Genomic DNA, 24271 nt, shown 5'->3' with positions numbered 1-24271 from the left:
TTCTCTAATATTTCTGTTTAGCACTTCCAAGGTTAGCACAAACAACAGAGGTGATAGTGGGCACCCTTGTCTTGTTCCTTTTCTTATATCAATAGAGTCTGTCAGTTCTCCCTCTATCATTACCTTTGCCGTTTGCTTATGATATATAACTTCTATTGCTTGAATAAATTTTTTAGGAAAGCCCATCTGTTTCAGTTGTAATAACATAAATTGCCAATTGACATTATCAAATGCCTTCTGTGCATCTAAAAATATCAAAGCCATTTGTTTTTCAGAATGTGCCTCGTAGTATTCCAAAGTGTCCAAGATTACTCTCATATTATCTTTAATTTGTCTCTTTGGTAGAAATCCATTTTGATCAGGGTGGATAAAATTGTTTAAGTATTTTTTAAGTCTTTCTGCCAATATTGAAGCAAAAATTTTATAATCTGCATTTAGTAAGGAAATTGGTCTATAGTTCTTAATTTATAATGGATCGGCCTCCTCTTTTGGGACATGTGTAATATAAGCTTCTGACCATGATTTAGGTATCTTCTTCTTTAACATAACTTCATTCATAACCTCTAGCAATGGAAGGTTCAACGATTCTTGTAGTGTTTTGTAAAATTCTGCCGGAAGTCCATCTGGACCTGGTGCCTTTCCATTATTTTGCTTCTTGAGTGCTTCAGTTAACTCCATCATCCTTACATTGCTTTCTAACATTGTTTCAATCTCTTTAGGTATCTGGGGTAAATTAGCATTCTGCAAATACTGTTTAACTCTTTCCTCATCAATATTCTCTTGTTTGTATAGTTTCCCATTATAGTCTCATATAATTTCCTTCTTCTCTTCACTACCATAGCAAATTTGGCCTTGGTCATCTATTAATTGCAATATTTTCCTTGATTCTTTCTCCTTTCTCAATTTATATGCTGACCATCTACCTGGTTTATTTGCATCTTCAAAATAGTTCTGTTTAGCACCTCTGATTTTCTGTGCTAATTCTTCTTTTTCTATTAGACCCATTTTATGTTTGATTATATCCATTTTTAACTTAATGTCTTTTTTTCTGTGGCATTTTCTGTAGCTCTTTTTCAAGTCCTTTATACTCATCCTCTAATGCCTTAGAGGCTAGTCTTTTCATAGTATTTCTTTTCCTTGTATAGTCTATTATCAAGCCTCTGGCATATGCCTTCATTGTATCCCATACATTCTGGATTGATGTATCTTCTTTTTTGTTTTCTCTGAAGAAGAAGGGCAGTTCTTTCTCCATCCACTGTGTGAAGTCTTTTTCCTTTAATATAGTATTATTTAATGTCCATCTAGATCTTCTTCTTTGTCCTTTCCATTTAATTGTCATTGGATTGTGATCTTCCCAAGTACTTGTTTCAATATTTATTTCTTGAATATTAGCTAACAATTCTGTTGACATCCATATCATATCTATTCTCGACCATGATAAATGTCTATTTGAGTAGAAAGTGTATTGTTTAGTTTTAGCATTTCTTTCTCTCCAAGTATCTTTTAAATTTATTTCATCTACCATTTTAAAAAAAGATTTAGGGAGAGGATTTCTGTTTTGCTTTGTTGTTTTCTGTGCTGTATAGTCCAGTTTATTATCTACAATTCCATTAAAATCTCCCATCATAACTATATTAGCATAGTCCAGTTCAATTATTTTCATGTGTAATTTTTTTATAAAATTCTTCTTGATTGTCATTCGGGGCATAGATTGCAGTCAGGAGTGTTTTCATATTATTGTCCATTATTTCCACCATTAGTGTTCTTCCATCGTCATCAGTATAGATCAATTTCACTGGGATAATATCTTTAATGTATAAAACCACTCCTCTTTTCTTGCATTGTGTCAAAGAAGTAAATATTTCCCCTAATTTTGGCTGTATCAACAGTTGTTCATGTTGCTTTTTGATATGTACTTCTTGTAGGCAGATTATATCAAATTTTAATTTCTCTAATTTATGGAAAGTTTTCCTTCTTTTAACAGCTGACTTAAGTCCATTTATATTAATTGTAATCGGTTTTTTTTCTTCCATGATTATATTTTGTAGTTAGGTTTAGCATCTCTCATAGATCTTGGTTCACATTGTTCTTTAGCTTCCACCTTTCCACCTACTGCACCTTCTTCTTTTTCAGTCGCCATTTGGCAGTCCTCTTGGAATTCAATTAGTGAGATTTCTTTTTCTGCCTCTTCCTCTTTCCCTCCAAAAAATTCTGTGTAAAATGATTCAGCTTTCTCAATTGAGTCAATTCTATGTCTCTGTTCTTGCCATTTGAACATTAAACCTTCTAGAATCAGCCATCTATAATTCACCTCTTTTTTAAGTAGCATTTTGGTCAGAAATCAGTATTCTCTTCTCATCTGTCTCACTCTTCTGGGTACTTGTTTCAGGACCACAATCTCCTTGTCTTTATATTTCAATGTTTTCTCTCTTGCCACTTGCAATATTTGCGTTTTAATGGCTTTCTTTGTAAATCTGATGTGAACTTCTCTTGGTAAGCTATTTCTCATTGCATATCTTGTGAAGACTCGATAAACCTCATCTATTTCATCCATCATCTTCTCTTTAGTTATTTCCAAAGCTTCAGCCAAAATTTCTATCATTATCTCAGCTAGGTTTTGTCCCTTTTCTTCCTCTATGTTTTGGAATCTGAGATAAAATTCTGATCTGTCCATCTCCCATCTCAGCATCCCACTTTTATCTTGTTCAACCACAGTTCATCTGCTATCAATGTCTCCAATCTTCTTATCTCTTTGTTTATCTTCTTCATTTTTTTTGGAATCTCTCATCATACTTCATCATCATTTGTTGAATGTTCTCCACCTTTTCATCAGTTTTCTCTGTTCTTTGTTCAATGTTCTCTGTTCTCTTTTCAATATTTTCTGTTCTTATTTGAATATTTTGAATTCCTTACATAATCATCTGCAGGGTCACTTTTTCCTGTTCCTTTTCTTGCTGTAACATTGTCTGTATTGAACGTTGTCCTCCAGATGGTGAAGAGGAAGAAGTAGAAGTTGAGGAACCAGGGGCTGTTAGTTTCCTACTCATTTCAAACAATTCAAAATCTTCAGGTTCTTCTAGACCTTAATCCACTTGTGAAATAACCAATTACAATTCCAAATAAAAATGGTAGGAAAGATGAAACCAAATAGTAGCGATAATAATAATAATAATAATAATAATAATAATAATAATAATAATAATAATAATATTTCTTCAGGTTCTTGTATACCTTAATCCCATCGATTGGCTAGATAGCAGTAAAAACTCAAAAATGGTAGAAAAAAGCATAAACACACACAAAAAAGAAAAAATTGTTAAATCCTGAAAAAGGCAGAAAAGTAAAAGGTAAAAAACTAATAAGGAGGAAAAAAAAGTTCTTCAGGTTCTTCAACACCTTAATCCAATTAAGAGGTCTCAGGTATAAAAGGATGCATAAAAAAAAGAAAACCATAAAAAAAACCAATATGTAAGGTAAATAGAGAAAAAAAATACAGGGGAGGGAGAGAGAGAGAGAAAAAGACTAATCCGTTAAAAAAAAAAGGAAAGAAATCATTAATACTAAAGTTTTTCCTTTAAAATAAAATGCAAACATAAAAATTTAAACTAGTAAGGAGGGGGTTTGTTAAGGTAGGAAATAGCGCAGCTTATAAAAGATAAAAAGAGCACACTGCACCTTGTTGATTGTCCAAGGCTTTTGTTAAAATTTATAACTCTCTTCTCCAGAGTCTTATCACCTTTTTTTTCTATAAGCTTCAACACCAGACTCCAGATGTTGATAGAAACCCAGAAGAGCACCTGCAATAATACTCTCTCATGCTCTTCCCTCTATCTTATCAAATAGGCAATGTCCTTGAAAAGAAGTCTCAGTTCTTTCTCAGCTTTGGTCAAGAAAAAATAAAATATTTCCAAGCCTCTAGTTGGCAGTGTTACCAAGTTTCTTTTGCTTTCGGTTTCCTCCTCCTTTTCCAAACAAAATATAATGAAAATTAATTAAAAAGGGGAAAAGATACTTAAAAAGATGACTAAAAGGGAGTCTCTAGCCTAAAATATTACAAAGTCCAAAAGGAGAGAAAGAATAGGTGGAAGAAGAAAAGACCAGTCCAGTTTCAAAATATAAAATCATGTATAGAAAATCCAGCAATGAGAAAAAAATAAATAAAAATATTACTTTAACATTCCTGTTTAAAATCGCCGCTTAATCACTTCTGTCAAAACTTTTACAGATTCTTTCTTTTCCTTAGGGTGTCCTTTCAAATCTTAAAATAAAGTTCTTACCAAACCGGCACACTTTCTCTTTCCATTCTCTTTCATTTTGGAGCTGTCCCAACTTCAGCAGCTTTAATGGCTGCCTCTTTGCTGCTGGCAAAAAGAGCTTCTCCTGGATCTACCAGGGACTTTGCAGTATCCCTGGGATCAACAGGATGCACTCTTTACATTCACCATCTCTTTGGGATGGTTTAGATCCAATTGGACCATCCAGGAGCAAAGATATCGGCAGCAATCTCAGACCTCCAAGATCACATGCCATATTGTCGCGACGCCAGCTCTGCCCTCCCGGGCTAGCTACATTTTCTTAAGAGAATTCATCAGAGATAGTTAGCTTCCTGAGTTGTAAAGTAAATAATCCTGTCGGCTCCTTCTATGCATGGCACTTTTTAACCTCCAATCCAGCACATTCCTTATGCCTAATAAGCAAAAGGACATAATTTTTCACTAACCTGTGTCTTTGGTTCTCAACTGTTTCCCCACTGGTAATTATTCATAGTGGAACTGACTGACTCCAAAGTAGGAGGAACTGGGAAAGGGAGGAAGGTCCCTAAGGTAGTATCCAGGTTGCCAGTGTGCTCTCAGACATCTCTTCCTTTGCTCCTTCTGTGCTGTTCAGACAGTATATAGGTAATGGGAGTTGAGATAGTTAAGTAAGAATTGGGAGCTGTCCCCTTAAGGGAATGCCTCATGGTAAATGTAGTTAATGCATCCTGGGAAATGTAGTTCATGTCATGTGGTCACATCTGTAATCCTGATTGGTCATTGAATTGACCCTTAGTTGGGTTGAGGGAGGTCCTTCACTCTTGCCTGGACCCCAGCAGCATGCTGGTGCCTCACCCCTTTGCTCCTTCATTATGAGATGAAAGATCACTATTCTTTTACACTATGAAGTCATCTGTGCAAAGAGTTGGATATTAAGATGAATCTTGACGTAACCGTGAGTTATATTTGAGGATGCCTTGTGAACCAATAAAGAAACTTTGTATGGAAGCCTTTGTAGAGTTACTTCTCTGTCTTTATATTCAGTCAGCCAATTAAAAGACAGAACACCTTCCTTCAGCTGAATTGGTATTTTAAAAAGGACAATAATTTTTAAAGGGGAGCTGGCAACAAGATACTGCAAAGGAAAAAGTCAGGCCCCAATATCATATTTATTTCCAGGTATGCCTACAGAGATGATGTTTTCTTGGGGGTGGGAAATAAAGGCAAATTTGAAAAGGAGACAAATCTGAAAGAGATTCATTATGATAAAAAAAATATTAAATGGATTATGTTTCTAACAAAGGAAAATTCAAGTGTAAAACCAAGAAATGCATATTATAATAAAATATCTAAAACCAAACAGAATATATCAATTAGTTTTAAAAAGACAATCCAGTTTTCTTATTTTTTTACCTGAATGTGAAAGATCGTGTGTGCATTAAGTGGTACCATTTGTGTGCTAAAAGTTAAATAGCTAAATTAAATGACAAAAATGAGTTTTTGAAAAATAAATAAATCTACAGCATGGCTTTCAAGGAAGCAAAGACTGTCCTTTATAATAAAGAACATGTGGTCACTGCAAGCATGCTGGCTCAGGAATTCTGGGAGTTGAAGTCCACAAGACATACAAGGGCCATAGTTCCCCACCTGGTCTAGCAAATCAATGCTTGTGGCACATTTTGGAACTGGACAAGCCTCTCCCCCAGCAGCCATTTTGCAAGAGTGCCACAACATGCTCCCAAGTTCCAGAGGTGTCCACCAGGCCCAAAGAGTGCACTTACTACACTTGTTGAAAGACACAATATGACAATGCTGTAGGTTATACCTTTCTGTTCTGGCTTGCTCTTGGTTATCAAGGCTAGGAGAGCCCACTGGCCTCCAGAGGAAGTGTCAGATTCCTATCCTAAGCCTACTTTTTCTCCTCCACAGGTTTTCACTCGCTACGGAAAGTGCTACACCTTCAATTCTGGCCAGTCTGACAAGCCACCCCTCATTGCCATGAAAGGGGGCACCGGCAACGGCTTGGAGATCATGCTGGACATTCAACAGGATGAATACCTTCCAGTCTGGGGAGAGACAGGTAAAAGTGCTTCCTCCTTTCCTATCCCTGCATCAGTTTCTCATTTCTCCTTGTGGCTGTGATGACCAAGAGCGTGGCACAAATGTAACAAAATCCAAAACATAAATAAATGTCCTTTAAAGCCTCCAACTTGGCCCCACTGTTCAATATTCTCAGTTGGAGATAAAACGTATTCAAAAATAGTCTTCAAAAGAAAGCAATACAGTCTGAACTTAATGAGCAGATAGAGGTGAAATAAAAAACTAAAACTACAATGAAGAAATTTCCACAACGGACCAGGATAAGTAATTACCAACTTCAAGGAGAGAACACGGCACAGTCTGTTGGAAGGACGCCAAGCAAGATAACTTCAGTCCAAAATAACACACGTTTTGCTTCTGGCAACGCTGTATTTTAACCATCTCTCTTATATACTATTCTCCCCAGCTGCAACCAATGAGAGGGATCATGGCTGTTTCCTCTCTCGCAAGGCAAGTTGTTGCCTTCTCCGTTCCTCCCTGCGTGTCCTAGAATGCAGAGGGGATGGGCCTGGTTCTTCTTCTGACTGCCCAGCCGGCCTCTGCCCCTCTCCAGCCTCCTCCACAACTTCCAGAGCCACACCTCCACTCCCTATCCTCCTCTCCCTCAGAGTCTGACTCTAACAAGGGCATGACAGTGGCATGACATGTATAGTTCTGCACTGCCCATCCGTAAAAGTAAAGGTTCCCCTTGCACATACGTGCTTGTCATTTCTGGCTCTAGGAGACAGTGCTCATCTCCGTTACAAAGCCGAAAAGCCAGTGCTGTCCGAAGACGTCTCCGTGGTCATGTGGCCGGCATGACTAAACGCCGAAGGTGCATGGAACTCTGTTTCCTTCCCACCAAAGTGGTCCCTATTTTTCTACTTGCATTTTTACATGCTTTCGAACTGCTAGGTTGGCAGAAGCTGGGACAAGTAACGGGAGCTCACTCTGTTACGCGGTGCTAGGGATTCGAACTGCTGAACTGCTGACCTTTCTGATCAGCAAGCTCAGCATCTTAGCCACTCAGCCAATGCGTCCCTTTACCCATCCTTAGTCAGCCTCAATCTGCCAAAATCTCCTCTGCCCCAAGTCTCCCTCCATTCAGTCATTTCCTAAACTTGCACAATCTCCTGAGATCCTCGTCTTGCCTTTCCACATCCGTTTCCTTATTCAGCCTCCCCCTCTTTACTCCTGTCCTACTCACCATAGCAACCAGCTTAGCAATGCCAACCAGGTAGCTGCCTCTTATCCAGAAATAGCATTTTGTTCTGCTAAGGGAGAAATGTGTTCTTCAAACTGCAGGAGGGGGGTGAAGCCAGAGTCCCTAATCAAAGGCCATCAAGAGGCTACGTGGAAAGCATGTTTGCATTCCTAGCTGGCTTTCCCTTTCTAGGGAGAGGGGGAGAGAAAGAGAGCCGTATGGGCTCTGCCTGGTTTTAAAAATGCTATTATTATCCTTGGATGTGTGCCTGGATTTAATCTCTACCTTTGCATTAATGGAGAGAAAGACTGGTTTGTGTGAGCCTTTGGGTAATTTTGATTCTGGTCAGTCAATCAGTCCTAAAATTGCTGCATAATAGATCAAAGAATGGGAGGGGGAGCAACGTGCTGCCAAAAACATCTCTTTTGGTATTTACCAGCCTCCTCTTTCTGCTTGATTTCAATATTTGAACACATCCTTTAGTTTAAAGAAATACATGGAAAGCTGGCGTGCTTGCAAAGGGAAGCCTCAATTTCTAGATCATCTTTATTTATTAGAAGGCCTCTGGGCTTTTTTTCTACAATGAAAACAGGAGGGGGATTGTAGCCCAATGTTTTACTTGAAAGCGTGCCCAGCTGCTCAGAAAACAAAACAAAACAAAGGGTAAAGTCTAGAGGAATATTCAGGCTGCAAGCTTATCCATTTGCTGGTAAATAAATGTCTATAATTGATTTCATCTATCCTGGCAGTCATTTTGTGACAACACCCGAAAGAGGCTCCCAAAAGGCACTCACTGGCCCAGAAGGGTTGTTAACCCCTAACACAGGAGAAACGATGGCACGTGTGGGTTGAGAGGGTGCGGAGAACCTGCACTCCACGCCCCTGCAGCTTCAACTTCATGCTTCTACTTGAGGCATGGATGTATCTCTTGATGTCCCTGGGGATTGGAGGGTGTCGGATTAAAAGAAAGAGCCCAGTTCACTTGCTCTTCCCATGCTTTCTATCTCTCTGTGCCATAGATGAGACGTCCTTTGAAGCTGGGATTAAAGTGCAGATCCACAGCCAGGATGAACCACCCTTCATTGACCAGCTGGGATTTGGAGTGGCACCGGGCTTCCAAACGTTTGTGTCCTGCCAAGAGCAGCGGGTACGTTGAAGGCACATTTGCTCTATTTAAAAATACCTTCGAGTATCCGTACTAAAGAGCAGGAATGGTTTTACGATTTAAGGCACTGGGCTAGAACCAGGAGCACCTGGATTCATATCCACCCTTGTCCACTGAATTATTTTCAGCCACTCAGTGTTTCTCAGCAAAACCTACCTCACAAGATACATTTATTGAATAAAACATGTTTTGTTCCTATTTTATCATGAATAAAAATTGAAAGTGGTATTATGTAAGCTGCCTTGGGTTTCTGGAAGAAAAGCAAGATAATGAGTGAATGTAAATTGTTGCAAGGAAAAAAAAATAGAAGCGCCCCACATTGATTTTTCTCCCATTCTCCTTCGAAAAGAACAGCTTAGATTGAAACATCCCTGCCATCTGATCCCGCAATCCAGGCTGAGGACAGATGGCTAGTGCTACTGAGTAGGGGGCAGGGACTTCAGAGCTGTGTCCTTATCTACACAAGGATATGCTATTGGTAGCATTATTTTATGTGTTTATTGCTGCCTTATTTCATTTGTAAACTCTACTGAGTCTGTATGTAGGACATCATCGTGACAGGCCAAATGGAACTCTTCTTTTTGCCTTAGGAAAGATTAAGGAGATATTGACCTTCTCATTCTATCCTCTGTTGCTCAGCTTATCTACCTTCCTCCACCTTGGGGTGACTGCAAGTCAGTGACAGTGGAGTCTGAATTCTATGACACCTACAGCATCACTGCTTGCCGTATAGATTGTGAAACCCGCTACTTGGTGGAGAACTGCAACTGTCGTATGGTGCATATGCCTGGTAAGAAGGAAGGGCAGCTCTGAAGGGAAGCTAAGGACTGGAGTCCATAAAAGTGGCAATTGGGTTTTGTTTTTTAAATCATTTTCTTATTGAGTCCTTTGCAAGATGAAGAGCTGATTTATGGGAGTACACTCCGGAATGTGCGCACTATTTTGATATTTAGATGGTGGGCTAACATGCCACACTGGGTAACAACAGGTTGCCTATGTTAATGCCTGCAGAAATGCCCAGAGCTGAAACTGGATTAGACATCTCCTTTAGGGTGGTCTCCAGAATGAATCAGAAATATAGAGGACAATTACATGGCTGGCTGTAATAAATGCAAAGGATCTGCAGAAGCAGAAATCTAATGTTCCTCAGTTGGATTTATCCCCCAGTTTTGCATTCTCCAGAATAACTGCTCTGTATTCAAAAGAGTAATGAAATAAGGTTCAGCTCCTTGAAGGTAAGATTTGATTTGAAGCATGAGGTGGGGATGGGGGATAAGAAATGAATATTGACAGTTAAATGTAGTCACATTAGGACAGGGCTGTCAAACTCGTGGCCCACGGACCAGATGCGTCACATGCTGGCCATGCCCATGCCCGGTTTAGCGAAGGGGAGAAAAAGTTGCGGTTTAGCACAGGGGAAAAAAGTTGCAATATGTCACGTGATGCCAACGTGATGCCGTGAGTTTGACACCCCTGCATTTGGGAGATACCAGTACACCTCAACCAGATACTGTGCTGAAACTCTGCATAGGCTAATAATCCTCTGCCCAGTCCAATTCTTCACCAAGTCAGCTGACTGCTGGCAGTGCTGGACAGCTCCTCTTGCAGACTGAAGTGGAGAGAGTGATTGCCAACTCTCAAACACCCAGCAACCACCACAGTCCAGAATTTCAACCATGCCCGAGAAGATAAGATGCTTTGCTGCAGATACAGTAGCTTCCTGTCTCTGCCAGTGCTCCTACATGAACTAGAAATCATGTCACTGCCCTGTAATTGGAAGTTTTTTGTGCCACTTGGCACAATTCGTTGGTGCTAGTCATGGTGACAAGATGGCAGGGTTAGGGTTAGGGTTAGGGTTTAGTAAGCAAGCAAGAAATGAGAATCAGATGGAGTCATAAAGCACAAGATTTATAGTGTAGAAGATCCCAGATACTTACCTGGAAAAAAAGAAGTCCCTGTAGATGTTACTTTGCTCGTCGTTGCCGACTATAGGGGGCAGTGCTCAATTCCATTTCAAGGCCACTGACAGTCCAAAGATGTTTCCACAAACAGACAACATGACATCACTGAGCACTATTTCCTCCCACTGAAGTGGTACCTATTTATCTACTCACAACTGCATTCTTTCAAACTACTAGGTGGGCAGGAGCTAGGTGAAGACGGGTGCTCACCCCATTGCAGAATGCTTCGGTCTTGAACCTGGGCTGTCGGCTTTCCAGCTGATAAGCCCAATGTCTTAACCTCTAGCCATAGTACCACCCAATCTTCAACTGGACCTTCAGTTTAAAAAGTTTTGGGCAGCAGCAGTAGGATTACTGTTGCGATCAAAAACAATATTGCACTAGATCAGGAGTGGGCAAACTACGGCCTGCAGGCCACATCCGGCCCGTTGGTACAAAAGATTGGTACAAAATTAAGGTTTGATGTGAATGATTGCATTCATTTGATTTTGACTTGTAATGACAGGCATTTCGACACCAGGTGGCACATTAGGTGCAGTGACTTGATTTTGCTGAGATTTTGCAGTTTTTTATATGTATCGTATCTTGTGCTGACCCGGCCCATCTGTCAAATTTTAAAAGTAAATGAGGTCCCCGAGCCAAAAAGTTTGCCCACCCCTGCACTAGATGAATCAATATATGAATGTGCCATATAGCAATAGCACTCAGACTTATGTACCGCTTCATAGTGCTTTACAGCCCTTTCTAAGCAGTTTACAGAGTCAGCATATTGCCCCCAATAATCTAGGTCCTCACTCTACTGACCTCAGAAGGATGGAAAACTGAGTCAACCTTGAGTGGGTCAGAATCAAACTGCTGGCAGCCAGCAGTCAGCAGAAGTATGTTAATCTGCATAATATATTCAGCTGTGGAATTAACTGTTGTAGGTTTTCAATTCGTTAGATGATTATGATAGTGATGATGATATATATACCACCTTTCCTCTTATAGGAACCAAGGGCAATGTACAAAAAAATATGAAACAATCTTCTGTGTCTGCTTCTAAGCCATTTTACTGCATTACCTTCTTCCATTTGAAAAAAAGCTGGCAAATCAGTATCATATACCTGGTTTCACAACATCTAATAAGCAGTCTAATTTGGTGCATGATGACATAATTAAACTACCTGCAAGTGAAAAAAAAATGCTGAAGTCATGTGAACATTCCTTTAAAAAACTGAAATATCATTACACAGGTTAGCTTTTTCCAAATTGTTGATTTCAGATAACTCACCACAAGTTCCACCATACTCTCCCAGAAGAATATGCTAATTCATATGATAATATCTAGTCTACCTGGTCTGTGCTATATACCTCAATAGCTCTAGCTCCTTAGAAGTATCACAGTGGCGCAATAAACTATAGTCAGAATGAGGGTACTACTTTGTCAAGACATGAATATTTTCCATTATTTTCAAAGTAAATACCAACATTGCCCCAAAGCAATGGAAGTAAGGTGTTTTACAGTTGCTGAAAATATTCTTTAAAAGTGCTTCTTATTATGGTTCACCTCTAATTATGACTTCCCCTTATTGAGCCACTCCCGGTCTCTAGTTCTAAGGCATGCTTGAACAGATCCTAGGACTCTTTCAACTACCTCACCTTGGTCTGTAAAGAGTTTTTCTTGTTAATCAGAATACCTCTTCCAGATATGTAATTAGCATAATCCAAACAAGGAAGTGAATTAATTATTTTAGTCAGCTGCATCTCCTAGGGAGGAGTAGGCAGAATAGCACAGACAAATGATGAGAAAATGGGGGATGAGCATGTTTCAGATTGAAGATCAAGCCTGATTAGAAATTGATATGGTATCATTATTTAAGATATGATAGACAAGTAAAGGCATGGATTAATGCAGGGGTTTGAGTTCAGTTTTGGTTACATAATGCGACACTGTGTTCAGATTCAGTGTAGGTTCTGACTAGTAAGGTTGCCTTAAGATGCAAAGAAAATAGAGTCAATGGCAATATCTTCATTAGGTGTAGCATTTTTAATTGGATACTTCACTTGCACAATGTATTAAAATAACATTTGCTCTCTGGAAAAATTGTTAGCCTTTTTTCCGCTTGGTTATTTTTTTCCCCTATATTTAGAATATAAGAAACAGAATATCCCTACAGGTAGATCTCGCTTAATAATCGCATTGTTTGGTGATGACTGAAAGTTATAATGGTGCTGAAAGAGTGACTTTATGAGCAGCCCTTGTACTTAAGACTGTCACAATACCTCTGCAGCCATGTGATCAAGATTTCTGCACTTTGCAACTGGCAGGTGTTTACAACTGTTGCAAACTCCTGCGGTCACACAATCACCATCTGCATTCTTAACAGTCGGCTTCCAACAAGCAAAGTCAATTGAGAAGCCAGCAGTAAAATCCTAAGACGTGGTCATGGGATGTCTTGCTTAATAATTGCATCACTTAGCAACAGAATTGCCGGCCCCAATTGTGGTTGTTAATCAAGGATTCCCAGTATAGGGGGTTTTTTTCCTTACTTCTAGCTACTTTATGATACATAATTTGGTATATAGAAGGTTCATAGAGAAGGGAATCTGACAAACAGTGTCTGCATTGTGTGGATATTCCAGATATAAAAGTAACAGAAGACAGTGTAAGTCATTAAAGGAGGGTTCATAACCCAGAAATAATAGAGGACTTATTTGCACACAGAGCAGCCTTGTTTAACCACTGGGACAGAAAAAATTGTACATGAAAAAAATGGCAAAGAGCACTGTGAAGGAGTGGCAGTTCTCTCATTTCCTACTGTGAATTTCTAGGACAGTGTTGATTTCAACTAAATATAATTCAACTTGACATATGTTTCACAAAGAAAGATGTAGAGGCAGCAGTTCTGGAAATAAATATATCAACTGTATCCATCTTTAACAACTTTTTAATCACAAAATCAAGATGGTCCCAAATATAAGTTCTCCATCTTTTCATTCAAATGTTTATGTAGTTTATGTGATAGACTTCTCATAAAATCAATTTCTATAACTGTTGTACAGGCACTTTAATATATGTCGCTGACCTAATAAAAACACAGCTATACAACATCAATAATGCCAGGCTTACCAAATCATACATTGAAAAACCCCAACAGCATAATATAATACAATCATTAAAATATAAATATTGCCTTATTAGCCCAAAAGGAACAAAATGACTTAATTTGATTCCTCACTAAAAAGAGAAGATAGAAATATACTGTTTATATTTATAAACACATATACTTTTCCTCTCACCCAATAAATCTGTCCATATCACAACCATGTATGTAGATGTGCATATATTTAAGAATGTATATATACTTACCATACACCACACTCCTAAAATAGAATGCCAAGATAAAACAATAACCGTCAACACCTTAAGCTCCTTAACAAAAGACAAGATATAAAACAAGTAAAGATTTAAACCAAGTAACTTAAAATATTTGGCTCTAAAATAAGACACCCTGTTGTAAAATTATTTGATCCCTCAATCATTTGCACCTTTCAGATATGATTGTAAAAACTTTCCTCCCTCCTTCCAACAGAAAGAAAGCAGGATAGAGAAAGGAGAGGTTTGTTCCACTGAAAAGAACAAAAAACTGGAGAATAATACTGGAGATGAGAGAGAGGGAGAAAGGGGGGGAGGGAGGGGGAGGGACTATGCTGGCTGAGGAATTCTGGGAGTTGAAGTCCACAAGTCTTAAAGTTGCCAAGTTTGGAGACCTCTGCATTAAGGGTTGAAATTCAGCAGGAATGAACTTTGCCACAATAGCTGCTTGCATTAAAGCATAACACCACTTTTATGCTCTTTTGCAGGTGATGCTCCATACTGCACCCCTGAACAGTACAAAGAATGTGCAGATCCAGCCCTTGGTAAGGACCAATAGACATCACCTCTCCAGTCTCTTAAAATGAGATATCATGAACTGCTTTTGATATTTTGTTATTTGAAATCATTGTGACTTCTCCCTTCCTTTGGGCTCTCCAGACTTCTTGGTGGAGCGAGACAATGATTATTGTTTATGTGAGATGCCTTGCAACGTCACACGCTATGGTAAAGAGCTGTCCATGGTGAAGATCCCCAGCAAGGCCTCAGCCAAGTATTTGGCCAAGAAATACAACAAGAGTGAACAGTACATTGGGTGAGTTTCTTTTCCTGGCTGGCTGTTGTCCTTGCATCCAACCCATCTATTACCTTTTTTTCTGCATTTCCCTTTCCTGTCCCTCACTAACTGGCCAAAAGAGAAACTAATAACACAGGGCAAAGCTGTAAGTATTGTCAGAGGTTTAGAACTGAAAGACAGCATTGGAAAGAGGCAGATGAGGAAAGAACAGAAGAAGCACAGCCATGCACTGAAGAAGGCACTGTTTGGCTCTTCCTTCCTATTAAAAACAATCCTTTTAGCAAGTGGAAGGCACTCCAGGAGAACATTTCTTCCTTTCCCAGTTGGTGAAAGGCATTTAAATACTCATACTGTGTCCAGTTGCATCCCTTCCTGGATCGTGGGTCCCTTAATCATTCAAACTCCGGTCATCTCACACTTGGACTACTGCAACGCACTCTACATAGGGCTATCCTTGAAGAGCATTCAAAAACTACAACTGGTGCAGAGTGTGGTGGAGCGGGCAGTTTCCAGAGCTCTCAGAGTGAGCTGTATTATGTCACTCTTTTGTGAGCTGCACTGATTTCCAGTCTGCTTCCAGGTGCCATTCAATGTATCGGTGATCACCATTGAAGCCTGCATGGCATGAGTCCAGGTTATCTGAGGAATTGTCTTACCCCAATAGGACTGGCCCACTTCACCCATGCTGGCAGAGGGGGTATGCTGCAAACCCCACTGGTTAAGGAATTCTGGCTGGCGGAGTCCAGAAGAGCCTTCTCTGCTGTGGCCTCCCTGCCCTTTGGAACAGCTTGTCCCACAAAGTGAGACAAGCCTCCCAGCCTTCCACAAAAGTCTGAAGATCTGGCTCTGCCAGATGGCTTGGGGCCCCATTGTGGAAGAGATGGTTGATTGACCAATAGAAGATCCCACCTCTCCCCTTCCCCCCCCCCACACACTTTGTTTGCATCTTCCCTTCACATCTTTAATTATAATTGTATTGTTATTGTTATTAGCAATATTTATTTCTCATGGTTTTATTGTTTTAATGTTGTAAGCCACCCAGAATCACCATCTTTACTTATAATTAAAAATCGTTGTTATTGTAAGCTGCCCAGAGTTGCCTATGAGATGTGGTGAGACGTGCAGCAAATAAATGTAATAGATAAAAGATTAGATAGACAGACAGCTAGAAGAGATAGATGATATAGATTATAAATGGATATGTAGGTAGGTAGGTAAGCAGACAGACAGATAGATATGGAGGGAGGGAGGGACAAAAAGGAAGGAAGGAAAGAAAAAAAAGAAAGAAAGAAAGAAAGAAAGAAAGAAAGAAAGAAAGAAAGAAAGAAAGAAAGAAAGAAAGAAAGAAAGAAAGAAAGAAAGAAAGAAAGAAAGAGCTTCCATCTCTTCTATAGCCAATCCTGTTCTGAAGAAATATTCTACATATCCTGTGATGATTCCACAAACAGCTGTAATCATCATTTGTTTCTTTGGGTGCAGACATATGAGTGTGTGTATCTGTTCCCACTTCTACAGCTATGGGTGTTTGTTTTGCTGAGTGGGTCATTAGCCAAAACTCCAGACCTCAATATACTTACAGGATTCTTTGGTGGGCAGATTTCAAAGTTTGGCTCCCTTTCTCTTCCCTTCATCTTATGCAGGGAGAACATCCTGGTTCTGGACATTTTCTTTGAAGCTTTGAACTATGAAACAATTGAGCAGAAGAAAGCATATGAAGTAGCTGGACTTCTGGGTGAGATCACTTTTTTTCTGATTGCCAGTTGGGGCAGATCCTGTAAATGCCAGGCTTCCAGGGCAGGGGGGGACCTTTGGGTAATGCAAAATGTCCACGCTTCAGTGTAATGCAAAATGTCCACGCTTCCCCTTTCCCCTCAGTGTGGGTTGGCATAACTGGGGATTACCCAGACATGGAAATTATTCCACTTAAGGAAAAGACCTCATATATGTCTTCCTGTCTCTCCCATGCAGGTGACATTGGGGGACAGATGGGGCTGTTTATTGGAGCCAGTTTACTGACTGTGCTTGAGCTTTTTGACTATGCCTATGAGGTGAGTTTTGGTCTCTGTTAACATGAGGGAAAGGAATACAACTTATGGCTTATAAAGAGGTAACCAATAAACATATTGTCAACTTGTAAAACATTTCTATGCCTGTTTCCAAGTTGCCAGGAGAAAGAGGGGGAAAGAACTGAAGGAGCATATGGCAAATAAAATCAGAAGCACATTCCAAGCTTATTTCACAAAGATTGTAACTTAGGCAACCGGATGTTCTACCCACAAAAATCCTTTATTGGAGAATGTGGGTGATGACACCTAGCCCAGGAATGTGTTTCGTTGGTGATAGGTGGTTGTAAATTATGTGTCACAGAGTCGGTTTCATACAGGTCATGCCGTCAATGTTGCTCCTAATAAATCTTTTGAAGTTTTTTTAAGCTTGGCTCGAGACTTATGATTTAATTAGGGCGATCGCCGGAATCCTGACACTGTAATTCAGTTCTGAAGCAAATTTTTAGTACTCTTCAGTTAAGAAAAAGGTTTTAAGTGTTAGCAATAAACTGAGTCAATAGGAAAGTAATTCTTCATCATACTTCACTGAAATACACCATTTTCAGAATTTCGCTTCCATGTAGGGGTCACCTTAGGCTCATTTCAATGTGTAATTAGTGTTACAGTTCAATCATATGGAATTTTATTCACTGACGTACTATGTGTACATAAGAATTCTAAATAATCCCATTAATAGTTCCCAATGATGAACATTTCCTTTTGTTCTATCTCTAGGTTATTAAGTTCCACCTCTGTCGCCGTGACAAGTGTGAGAAGAAACACAAAGGGAATAACAGTGACAAGGGTGTTGCCCTGAGCCTGGATGATGTGAAGCGCCATGTAAGTGTCTACACCTCATAACAACTCTCGTCATCTGTCAAGCGGATGGCCTGGCTACACTCTCAATGATCATGGAGTTTGTATCATTTTAATTATGCCAAACTCTCTCAGCCAATAAAGAATCCACAGTTTAGTGAAGCAGTTGAGATTTCTGCATTAGGAATCCTGACCATAACTATTGCCCTCTGGTAGAATTATACTTCCTATAATACCATACAACAAGGAATCCAGTTTTATTTATTTATATCTACAATATTAATTAAATATTAGGTTAACTTTGCTAGGCCCCTAAATCTCAGGGTACCTTACAAATAAATTCAGTAAATGACCAGAAGCCATTTGAAAGCTCCATTATCAGTACAGCTATTCTATACCTGTCCATGCTCCTTTGTGGTGGCTTACCATGGCTAAGGATTCCTCCCCATCATTTTCTACTCGGCCCCTTAACTGTTTACCCAATCACTTTGAAACCTAGCAACAACCATTTTCTTCACTTCATCTAGCACATATTTATTTTTGGTAGGACAAATCAGTCTTTAAGAGCTAGTATAGCATGCCAAAAATACAACGGTTTAGCGGGTTGTATTCTAGCTGTGTTGCTACCCCAGGGCCTGACCGAAGAGCCAGAGTGTTACAGCTTTACAAAGTCTCAAAAGAGTTGGAACAATGTGGACCTCAGGTGGAATGCAGCCTCCAATAGATTTCCTGGGTCATACAAGATAATATTAGCAATAGCAATTAGACGTATATGCTACTTCACAGTGCTTTATAGCCCTCTCTAAGCGGTTTATGAAGTCAGCATATTGCCCCAACAATCTGGGTCCTGATTTTACTGACCTCGGAAGGATGGAAGGCTGAGTCAACCTTGAGCCAGTTAGAATTGAACTCCCAGCAGTGGGCAGAGTTAGCCTGCAATACTGCATTCTAACCACTGCACCACCACAGCTCTTGGTGACACTGGTACACGAGTATCCAAAGCCTTTATTACCTTTCTCTATAAAATTTGAGGCAGGCTACTAATATGGTTCATGGGAATTTACATCCTCCTCCTCTAAGAGGAGGAGTACTGCAACCTCTCCTATAATGTGCACTGCAAGACTTGAAGTCTTCTTGCAATATCAGATTTCCAACTGTATGACGTGCTAGTCGTGTACAGTTTCTAACTAGTCATAACGACAAGATGGCAGGATGAAAGGATTTTTACTCTTTCATCCTGCCATCTTGTCATCATGACTAGCACCAACGAATTGTGCCAAGTGGCACAAAAACTTCCAATGACGGGGCAGTGACGATTTCTAGTTCGTGTAGGAGCACTGGCAGACACAGGAAGCTACTGTATCTGCATCAAAGCATCTTATCTCCTTGAGCTACTTGAATGAAACAAGACCAGTCTCTCAAGGTCTTCTATGACAGATGATGAGGAATACCTAAGGAGATGCCTTTTAGTCCAAGTCTGATTACGTTCCAGAAGTTCAGCTGTTTTTTTTTCTATAATTCCTAAACCATCTCCCCTTCCATGGCATGGAATCTCTTGAACCCACAAATCTTGGACCTAGGGTCCCATTTATCAGTGTTTCTTGTTTACCAGGCTACTTTCATGTCCATTCTGTTTACGCTCCTTTTTGCTTTTCCTCTCCACCTTTCCAGAATCCATGTGAGAGTATCCGAGGCCATCCAGCAGGCATGACATACGCAGCCAACATCCTACCTCACCACCCAGCCCGAGGAACTTTTGAGGATTTTACCTGTTAACTGACAACTGGATGTACAACTAACACTACCAAAGGGAAGGGGCCATGCTGAGCAGCTTTGGCCCAGCCCGTGGACCTGCCAACCTTTTGCAGGGCCTCTATCTCAGACTACTGGGGAGGCAGCAGAATCCAGCCTCTCCTCATCCATCCGCCCCAGGCCAATGCAGCGATACGCACATGGAGCCAGCTGGACAGAGGTGAGGCTCAGCTGCCAGATCCACTCCAGTTTCTGCTCGTTCCAATGACGCCCTTGAACTTTAAACGTAACAGAAGTGCTGCTGGAAGAATCCTCTCCCCACCCCCCACCCCGCAGTATCCAATGGACGTGAGGGCACAGCCTTCCCTGGTCCACAAACACTGAAGTCTTAACTGTGTGTCTCTCCTTCTGTATCTGTCATGCTCCCTAACCACAGCAAGCCTTGTGTGGCAGTGGTCATTGTGTGCAAAGCCCTCTCTCTCTCTCTCTCTCTCTCTTTTAATCCGAATGCCAAGAAGAACCTACAGGAACAGGTAGAGCCAGACTGCTTCTGGGGTATTCTGTTTGTAGAGGCTACTTATCTATCAAAAGGAAGTGCTGCTTCAGTTCTCTTCCCCTCTCCCTTCCGACTGTGCGCTGTGGGAAGGCCAACAGTCATAGCCTTCCCTGGAGCAAGACTGCAACTGAACTGAGAGAGCCACTTCCATAGGATGTGCCATCATCTGCTCATCTCATCCAACTGGCAGCTTCTCATTTGACCTGGCCTGGACGCTGTTCTTCTTTGAGCCCTGGCCTATTCCATCCATCAATCCCAGTCCTCCCATCAGAAAGGCAGGTAGCAAAGCTGTTCCAAAGGTTACAACATTCACGTGATGAACTGCCTGGGCCCCTTCTGTGCAGGTTATTAGGAAAGATGTGACAATTCTTAAGCAGTGAGGTTCAGAGACAAGTCTGCCATTTCACAGAATTCTCCGTAATGTACAAACGAGATCGTTTCCAAAGAAGTTATGCTTCAGGGTCCGTAGCTGCTAATGGGAGAAGAAAGCAATGCACCTGTCTCTTGATTTGGGCTTCCCTCTTTATTTCCCATGGTAACATGGCAACTCCTAGGATACTCCTGCAGGCAGAAATAATGCGCTAAGATTACTTTGGCTGGCAGAAGCTTAGCGCTCGCTTTAGCAAGAAAGACCAGAGGGTCCTTTTAGGGCAATGGTAAGGATAGCTTGCTTTAGTACAGTGTGGAAATGATATTTTAAGAGCAGAAATAGCCCCTTATCACCATCAGCCAAGATTTCCTAGGTAAGAATTAAGATGCCACTCTGAGACCTACACAGAGGGTCTCCAGGCAAAATGCATACTAATGATGCAAGGCATTTCCTTATTATGCATCATCAGCGTACCGGCAAAATAAAAGAAGTTATGGGAAGAATTTCTCCGGAATGTATTGTCAAGTCAAACTCCCTGTTTTCTCCTAAAGAAACTTCCAAGTTCTATTTTATAACAGTCACTATTACAACCCAGTCAACTAGTTAAGTGTTTCAGCTATTTAGTCATGATACCAACAGTCAAGCCCAAATGAATGGTTTGCATTGGGAAGGAGCATTTGCAGGCTGGGAATGATGGTGGGCATTCTAGTAAAGCCATGGGTCTCAGATGGTGGCATGAGTTTCCTCTTTGTAGCAATTGCTTTTGTCTTAAGTCTCCTATACAACCTGTTCATAGTGCCTGATACTTCTCCACCTGAAAAAGGCAGAGACATCAGAATGGAGGTTTGATTCCCCCACCCCACAATTCCTGAATAGGCACCATTTCAATCCATATCAAGAAGAGCCTGGATGTGTGGTCCTGTGATGGTAGGCCGCACAGCCTACTCAAGAGACTGACACCACCATCAGTGAAGGGTTGTCTAACACTTGCTTCTTTAAAAATGAACTGACATGACCTTGTCTTGTAAGTGTTCCACTTACTGTATTCCGAGCCATCCTGGTGAAAAGCCTTTCAGAATTTTATAATAGGCTACAGTTTGATAAGAATGAGAATCAGAAACAGCAGTGACTTCCCTCACCATAACCTTTAAAATTTGCTTCTGGGAACGATGTGGTTAATATACTTTCTTCTCCACTGTTGTTAATTCAGCCATTCTCCAAGGAGCCCAAATCAACAGAGCTGTCCAAACTGTGATAAACACCCACCGGAATCTGGACAGGCTAAATCTGGGGGGAAATCTTTTTTTAAAAAAAATCAAGAAAAGTAAGCCTGGATTATCTGGGATCATCTGTACTGATGTACTGATGCATGTTCAGCCTTGCTAAGTAGCAGGAGATAAGGTCTACACTTTCTCTGTGCTTCATGAGCTTACAAGTATAAAGAGAAATGGGAAACAAATGACTGTTTGATTACATTAAGGGAATTAATTCCAAGAACTGAGGAAGAAATAAGCTCCTGTGTATGTCCAGGTGTCCATTCACACCACCAAAGGATCTTGATGGTATTTGGACTTCCCACCCTCTCTGCCACATAAACAAACTGTATTTAAACTGCCTCTAAGACTCAAAGCTGCCAGATGGGGAGAAGCCCATGGTGACTGGGTTTGCCACCCCCACTTTTAGAGGAACTCATTCCCCTTTCAGCCTGGGTCACACACATAGCATTTAGTGCCTGCCCTAGTCTTTGGCACATCCAGACTCCTTTTTTTAATACGATTAACTTAGACCTGTTTCATGTGCAACACCCAGGGCCAAAGTTCTCCTTATCTTTAAGAGCTTTTGTGATACAACTGCTCTTTTTTTAAGCTTTATTTTACTTGGATCCTGATCATTCCAGAATTGAATGTATTTGTTCATTGGGTGGGCTGTTGTGTAACAGATTTCCCAAAGATATTATAATCTGCCACAGCCAATTTTTCCCCCACAAAACTTTCTAAAGTGTTCCTTGCCCAAAAGCATTTTGTTTATTCTGCAGTTTTTATTGGCTTCATTGTATTTTACTGCTTGAAAACTTTTGAAGATAGGGCTTACATTTTGACCTTCTGTCTCCCATTTGTCTATCCATTTTTACTATTTCATGCTCATGTTATATTTCTTATATATAAAATATGATTATATACAGTATATACATATATATATACACACAGACACACAGACACGTGTGTATATGTATATATACATATACACACTCACATACCCGCACATATATGTCATGTCTATGTATATATCCGTTCAGTAGCATCAAAAGCCTTGATATTGTGCCATTATAACTTTTTTCCAAACTACCAATCTCTGAATGCCTTCAAATGTATAAAATGTTGAATTCTCTCTGGTATATGTACTATGTACACATTTTCATAGGAAGCACAACAAGAAGAAAAACGCATTGTATATCAAAACTTGCTCCTCTAACAATGATATAAAGGACAAAACCAAGCCCTGGAGACTCAGCCTTTTCGTCTTTCACTTTTCTTCAATCTTTCTTTCTTTTCTCTCTCTCTCTCTCTCTCTCTCTCTCTCTCTCTCTCTCTCTTTCTTCATATTTTGATATCTTCCAACATAGGAACATCTTAGAAGAGAGATGAAAAAGTCAAGATGACCCCAGCAACTGTGCAATCAAATTCCTATCCTTTTTTTGTGTAGCACATACAACATAACTAAAAAAGGAAGGGCTCTCTCTGATTGTCACAGTTGTGGCTGACATTGTGACTTCTCCACCCCAGCAGATAACCCTGCTGTGACAGCACCATACTAATTTAAGGTGGTAAGATCAACAAGCATCAACAAGCAAAACCAAAATAATAGTAGTTTTTTTAAAGGCAACAATTTTGGTCAAAATATGTAATGCTGAAACTCTCCAGCAACAAAGCAGAATAACCTTCATTCAAATGGTACTAGGTAAGTTTTTCAAAAAAAAAAAGTTTGATTAGTTTATGTACCATGCTCAACTACTTTAACCACGTTTACTGAATACATCAGAATTCATGCAACACAGACATTAATCATATTTTACAAATCAGAAACCATAATGGCTGCTCTCACAAAATGTAAAGCACAATATTGCTTAGTGTAATGTAGGAACATTGTCTCTCACTATGTATATTTGTGTGTGGATGCGTGAATAGATTTCAGTGTATAATATGTGGAATTACTTTAGATACATCTGAACAATGCCACCTCCATCTATATATGTTGTCGGTCAGACAAAAGAGTTATTTGGAATGCTTGATCACTCATTACTATTATTATTTCAGAGTCCTTGCTCACAGAATTACAAACACATAAACTGCAAAGCTGCACTATAGATGCATTGAGCTGGTTTCCTTTTTATAAGTATCATCATCTTAGAAAAGTTGGCAGAATATAAAAAAAATGAACGACATATTTAGGAAAACATCTGTCACTTTTTAAGAACAGTTGCACAAGTCATCAGCAAAATCTTTGAAACACAAATTAACCATCACATTTTAGCTTAAATGTGTTGGGCAAATCCAATCCAAGTCGTTAATTTATCATTCAGAAGATCATGTTATTCAGAAAACCACATTAAGTAAATTATAACTTTATGTATGTCCTGTGCATACAACCATAGGACTACATATTAATAATACCAATAGCAATTAGTACCAATATGGGAACGTGAATGGAATGAGATCATTTCACCCACATCTTGGAACACTTCATGGTGTCATCTGGTCATTGTGGAAAACAAAATGTTGTCCTGAATAAATCTTATTCAACATAGATTTTGTTATGTACCCTGTCGTTTTGGAAGTTGATGCTAATGTCATCCTTTTAGGAGACAGCAATATATTTTTATGACTGTCACTACACTACTGTAAGTGGAATATTTGTA

General features: G+C 39.9%; 1 protein-coding gene across 6 annotated transcripts in view; it reads left to right on the top strand.

Annotated features, from left to right (window-relative positions):
• ASIC1 (acid sensing ion channel subunit 1) overlaps window positions 1-22851 on the top strand; it is a 224358-nt gene extending 201507 nt beyond the window's left edge. For all 6 annotated transcript variants that reach the window (XM_087922991.1, XM_026717477.2, XM_026717475.2 and 3 more), the window contains 9 exons: window positions 6183-6333; window positions 8556-8683; window positions 9341-9491; window positions 14509-14565; window positions 14681-14834; window positions 16457-16548; window positions 16785-16864; window positions 17597-17701; window positions 19349-22851. In XM_087922991.1, the coding sequence (XP_087779117.1) occupies window positions 6183-6333; window positions 8556-8683; window positions 9341-9491; window positions 14509-14565; window positions 14681-14834; window positions 16457-16548; window positions 16785-16864; window positions 17597-17701; window positions 19349-19453 (1023 nt within the window). In that variant the 3' untranslated portion in view covers window positions 19454-22851. The remainder of the gene's footprint in view (window positions 1-6182; window positions 6334-8555; window positions 8684-9340; window positions 9492-14508; window positions 14566-14680; window positions 14835-16456; window positions 16549-16784; window positions 16865-17596; window positions 17702-19348) is intronic.
• Window positions 22852-24271: the final 1420 nt, after the last annotated feature.

Source organism: Pseudonaja textilis, chromosome 2, assembly GCF_049901715.1.
Source record: "Pseudonaja textilis isolate UNSWEBS1 chromosome 2, rPseTex1.2, whole genome shotgun sequence".
NCBI lineage: Eukaryota > Metazoa > Chordata > Lepidosauria > Squamata > Elapidae > Pseudonaja > Pseudonaja textilis.
The sequence above is the reverse complement of the archived record's forward strand: the minus strand, read 5'-3'. Positions and strand labels throughout refer to the sequence as shown.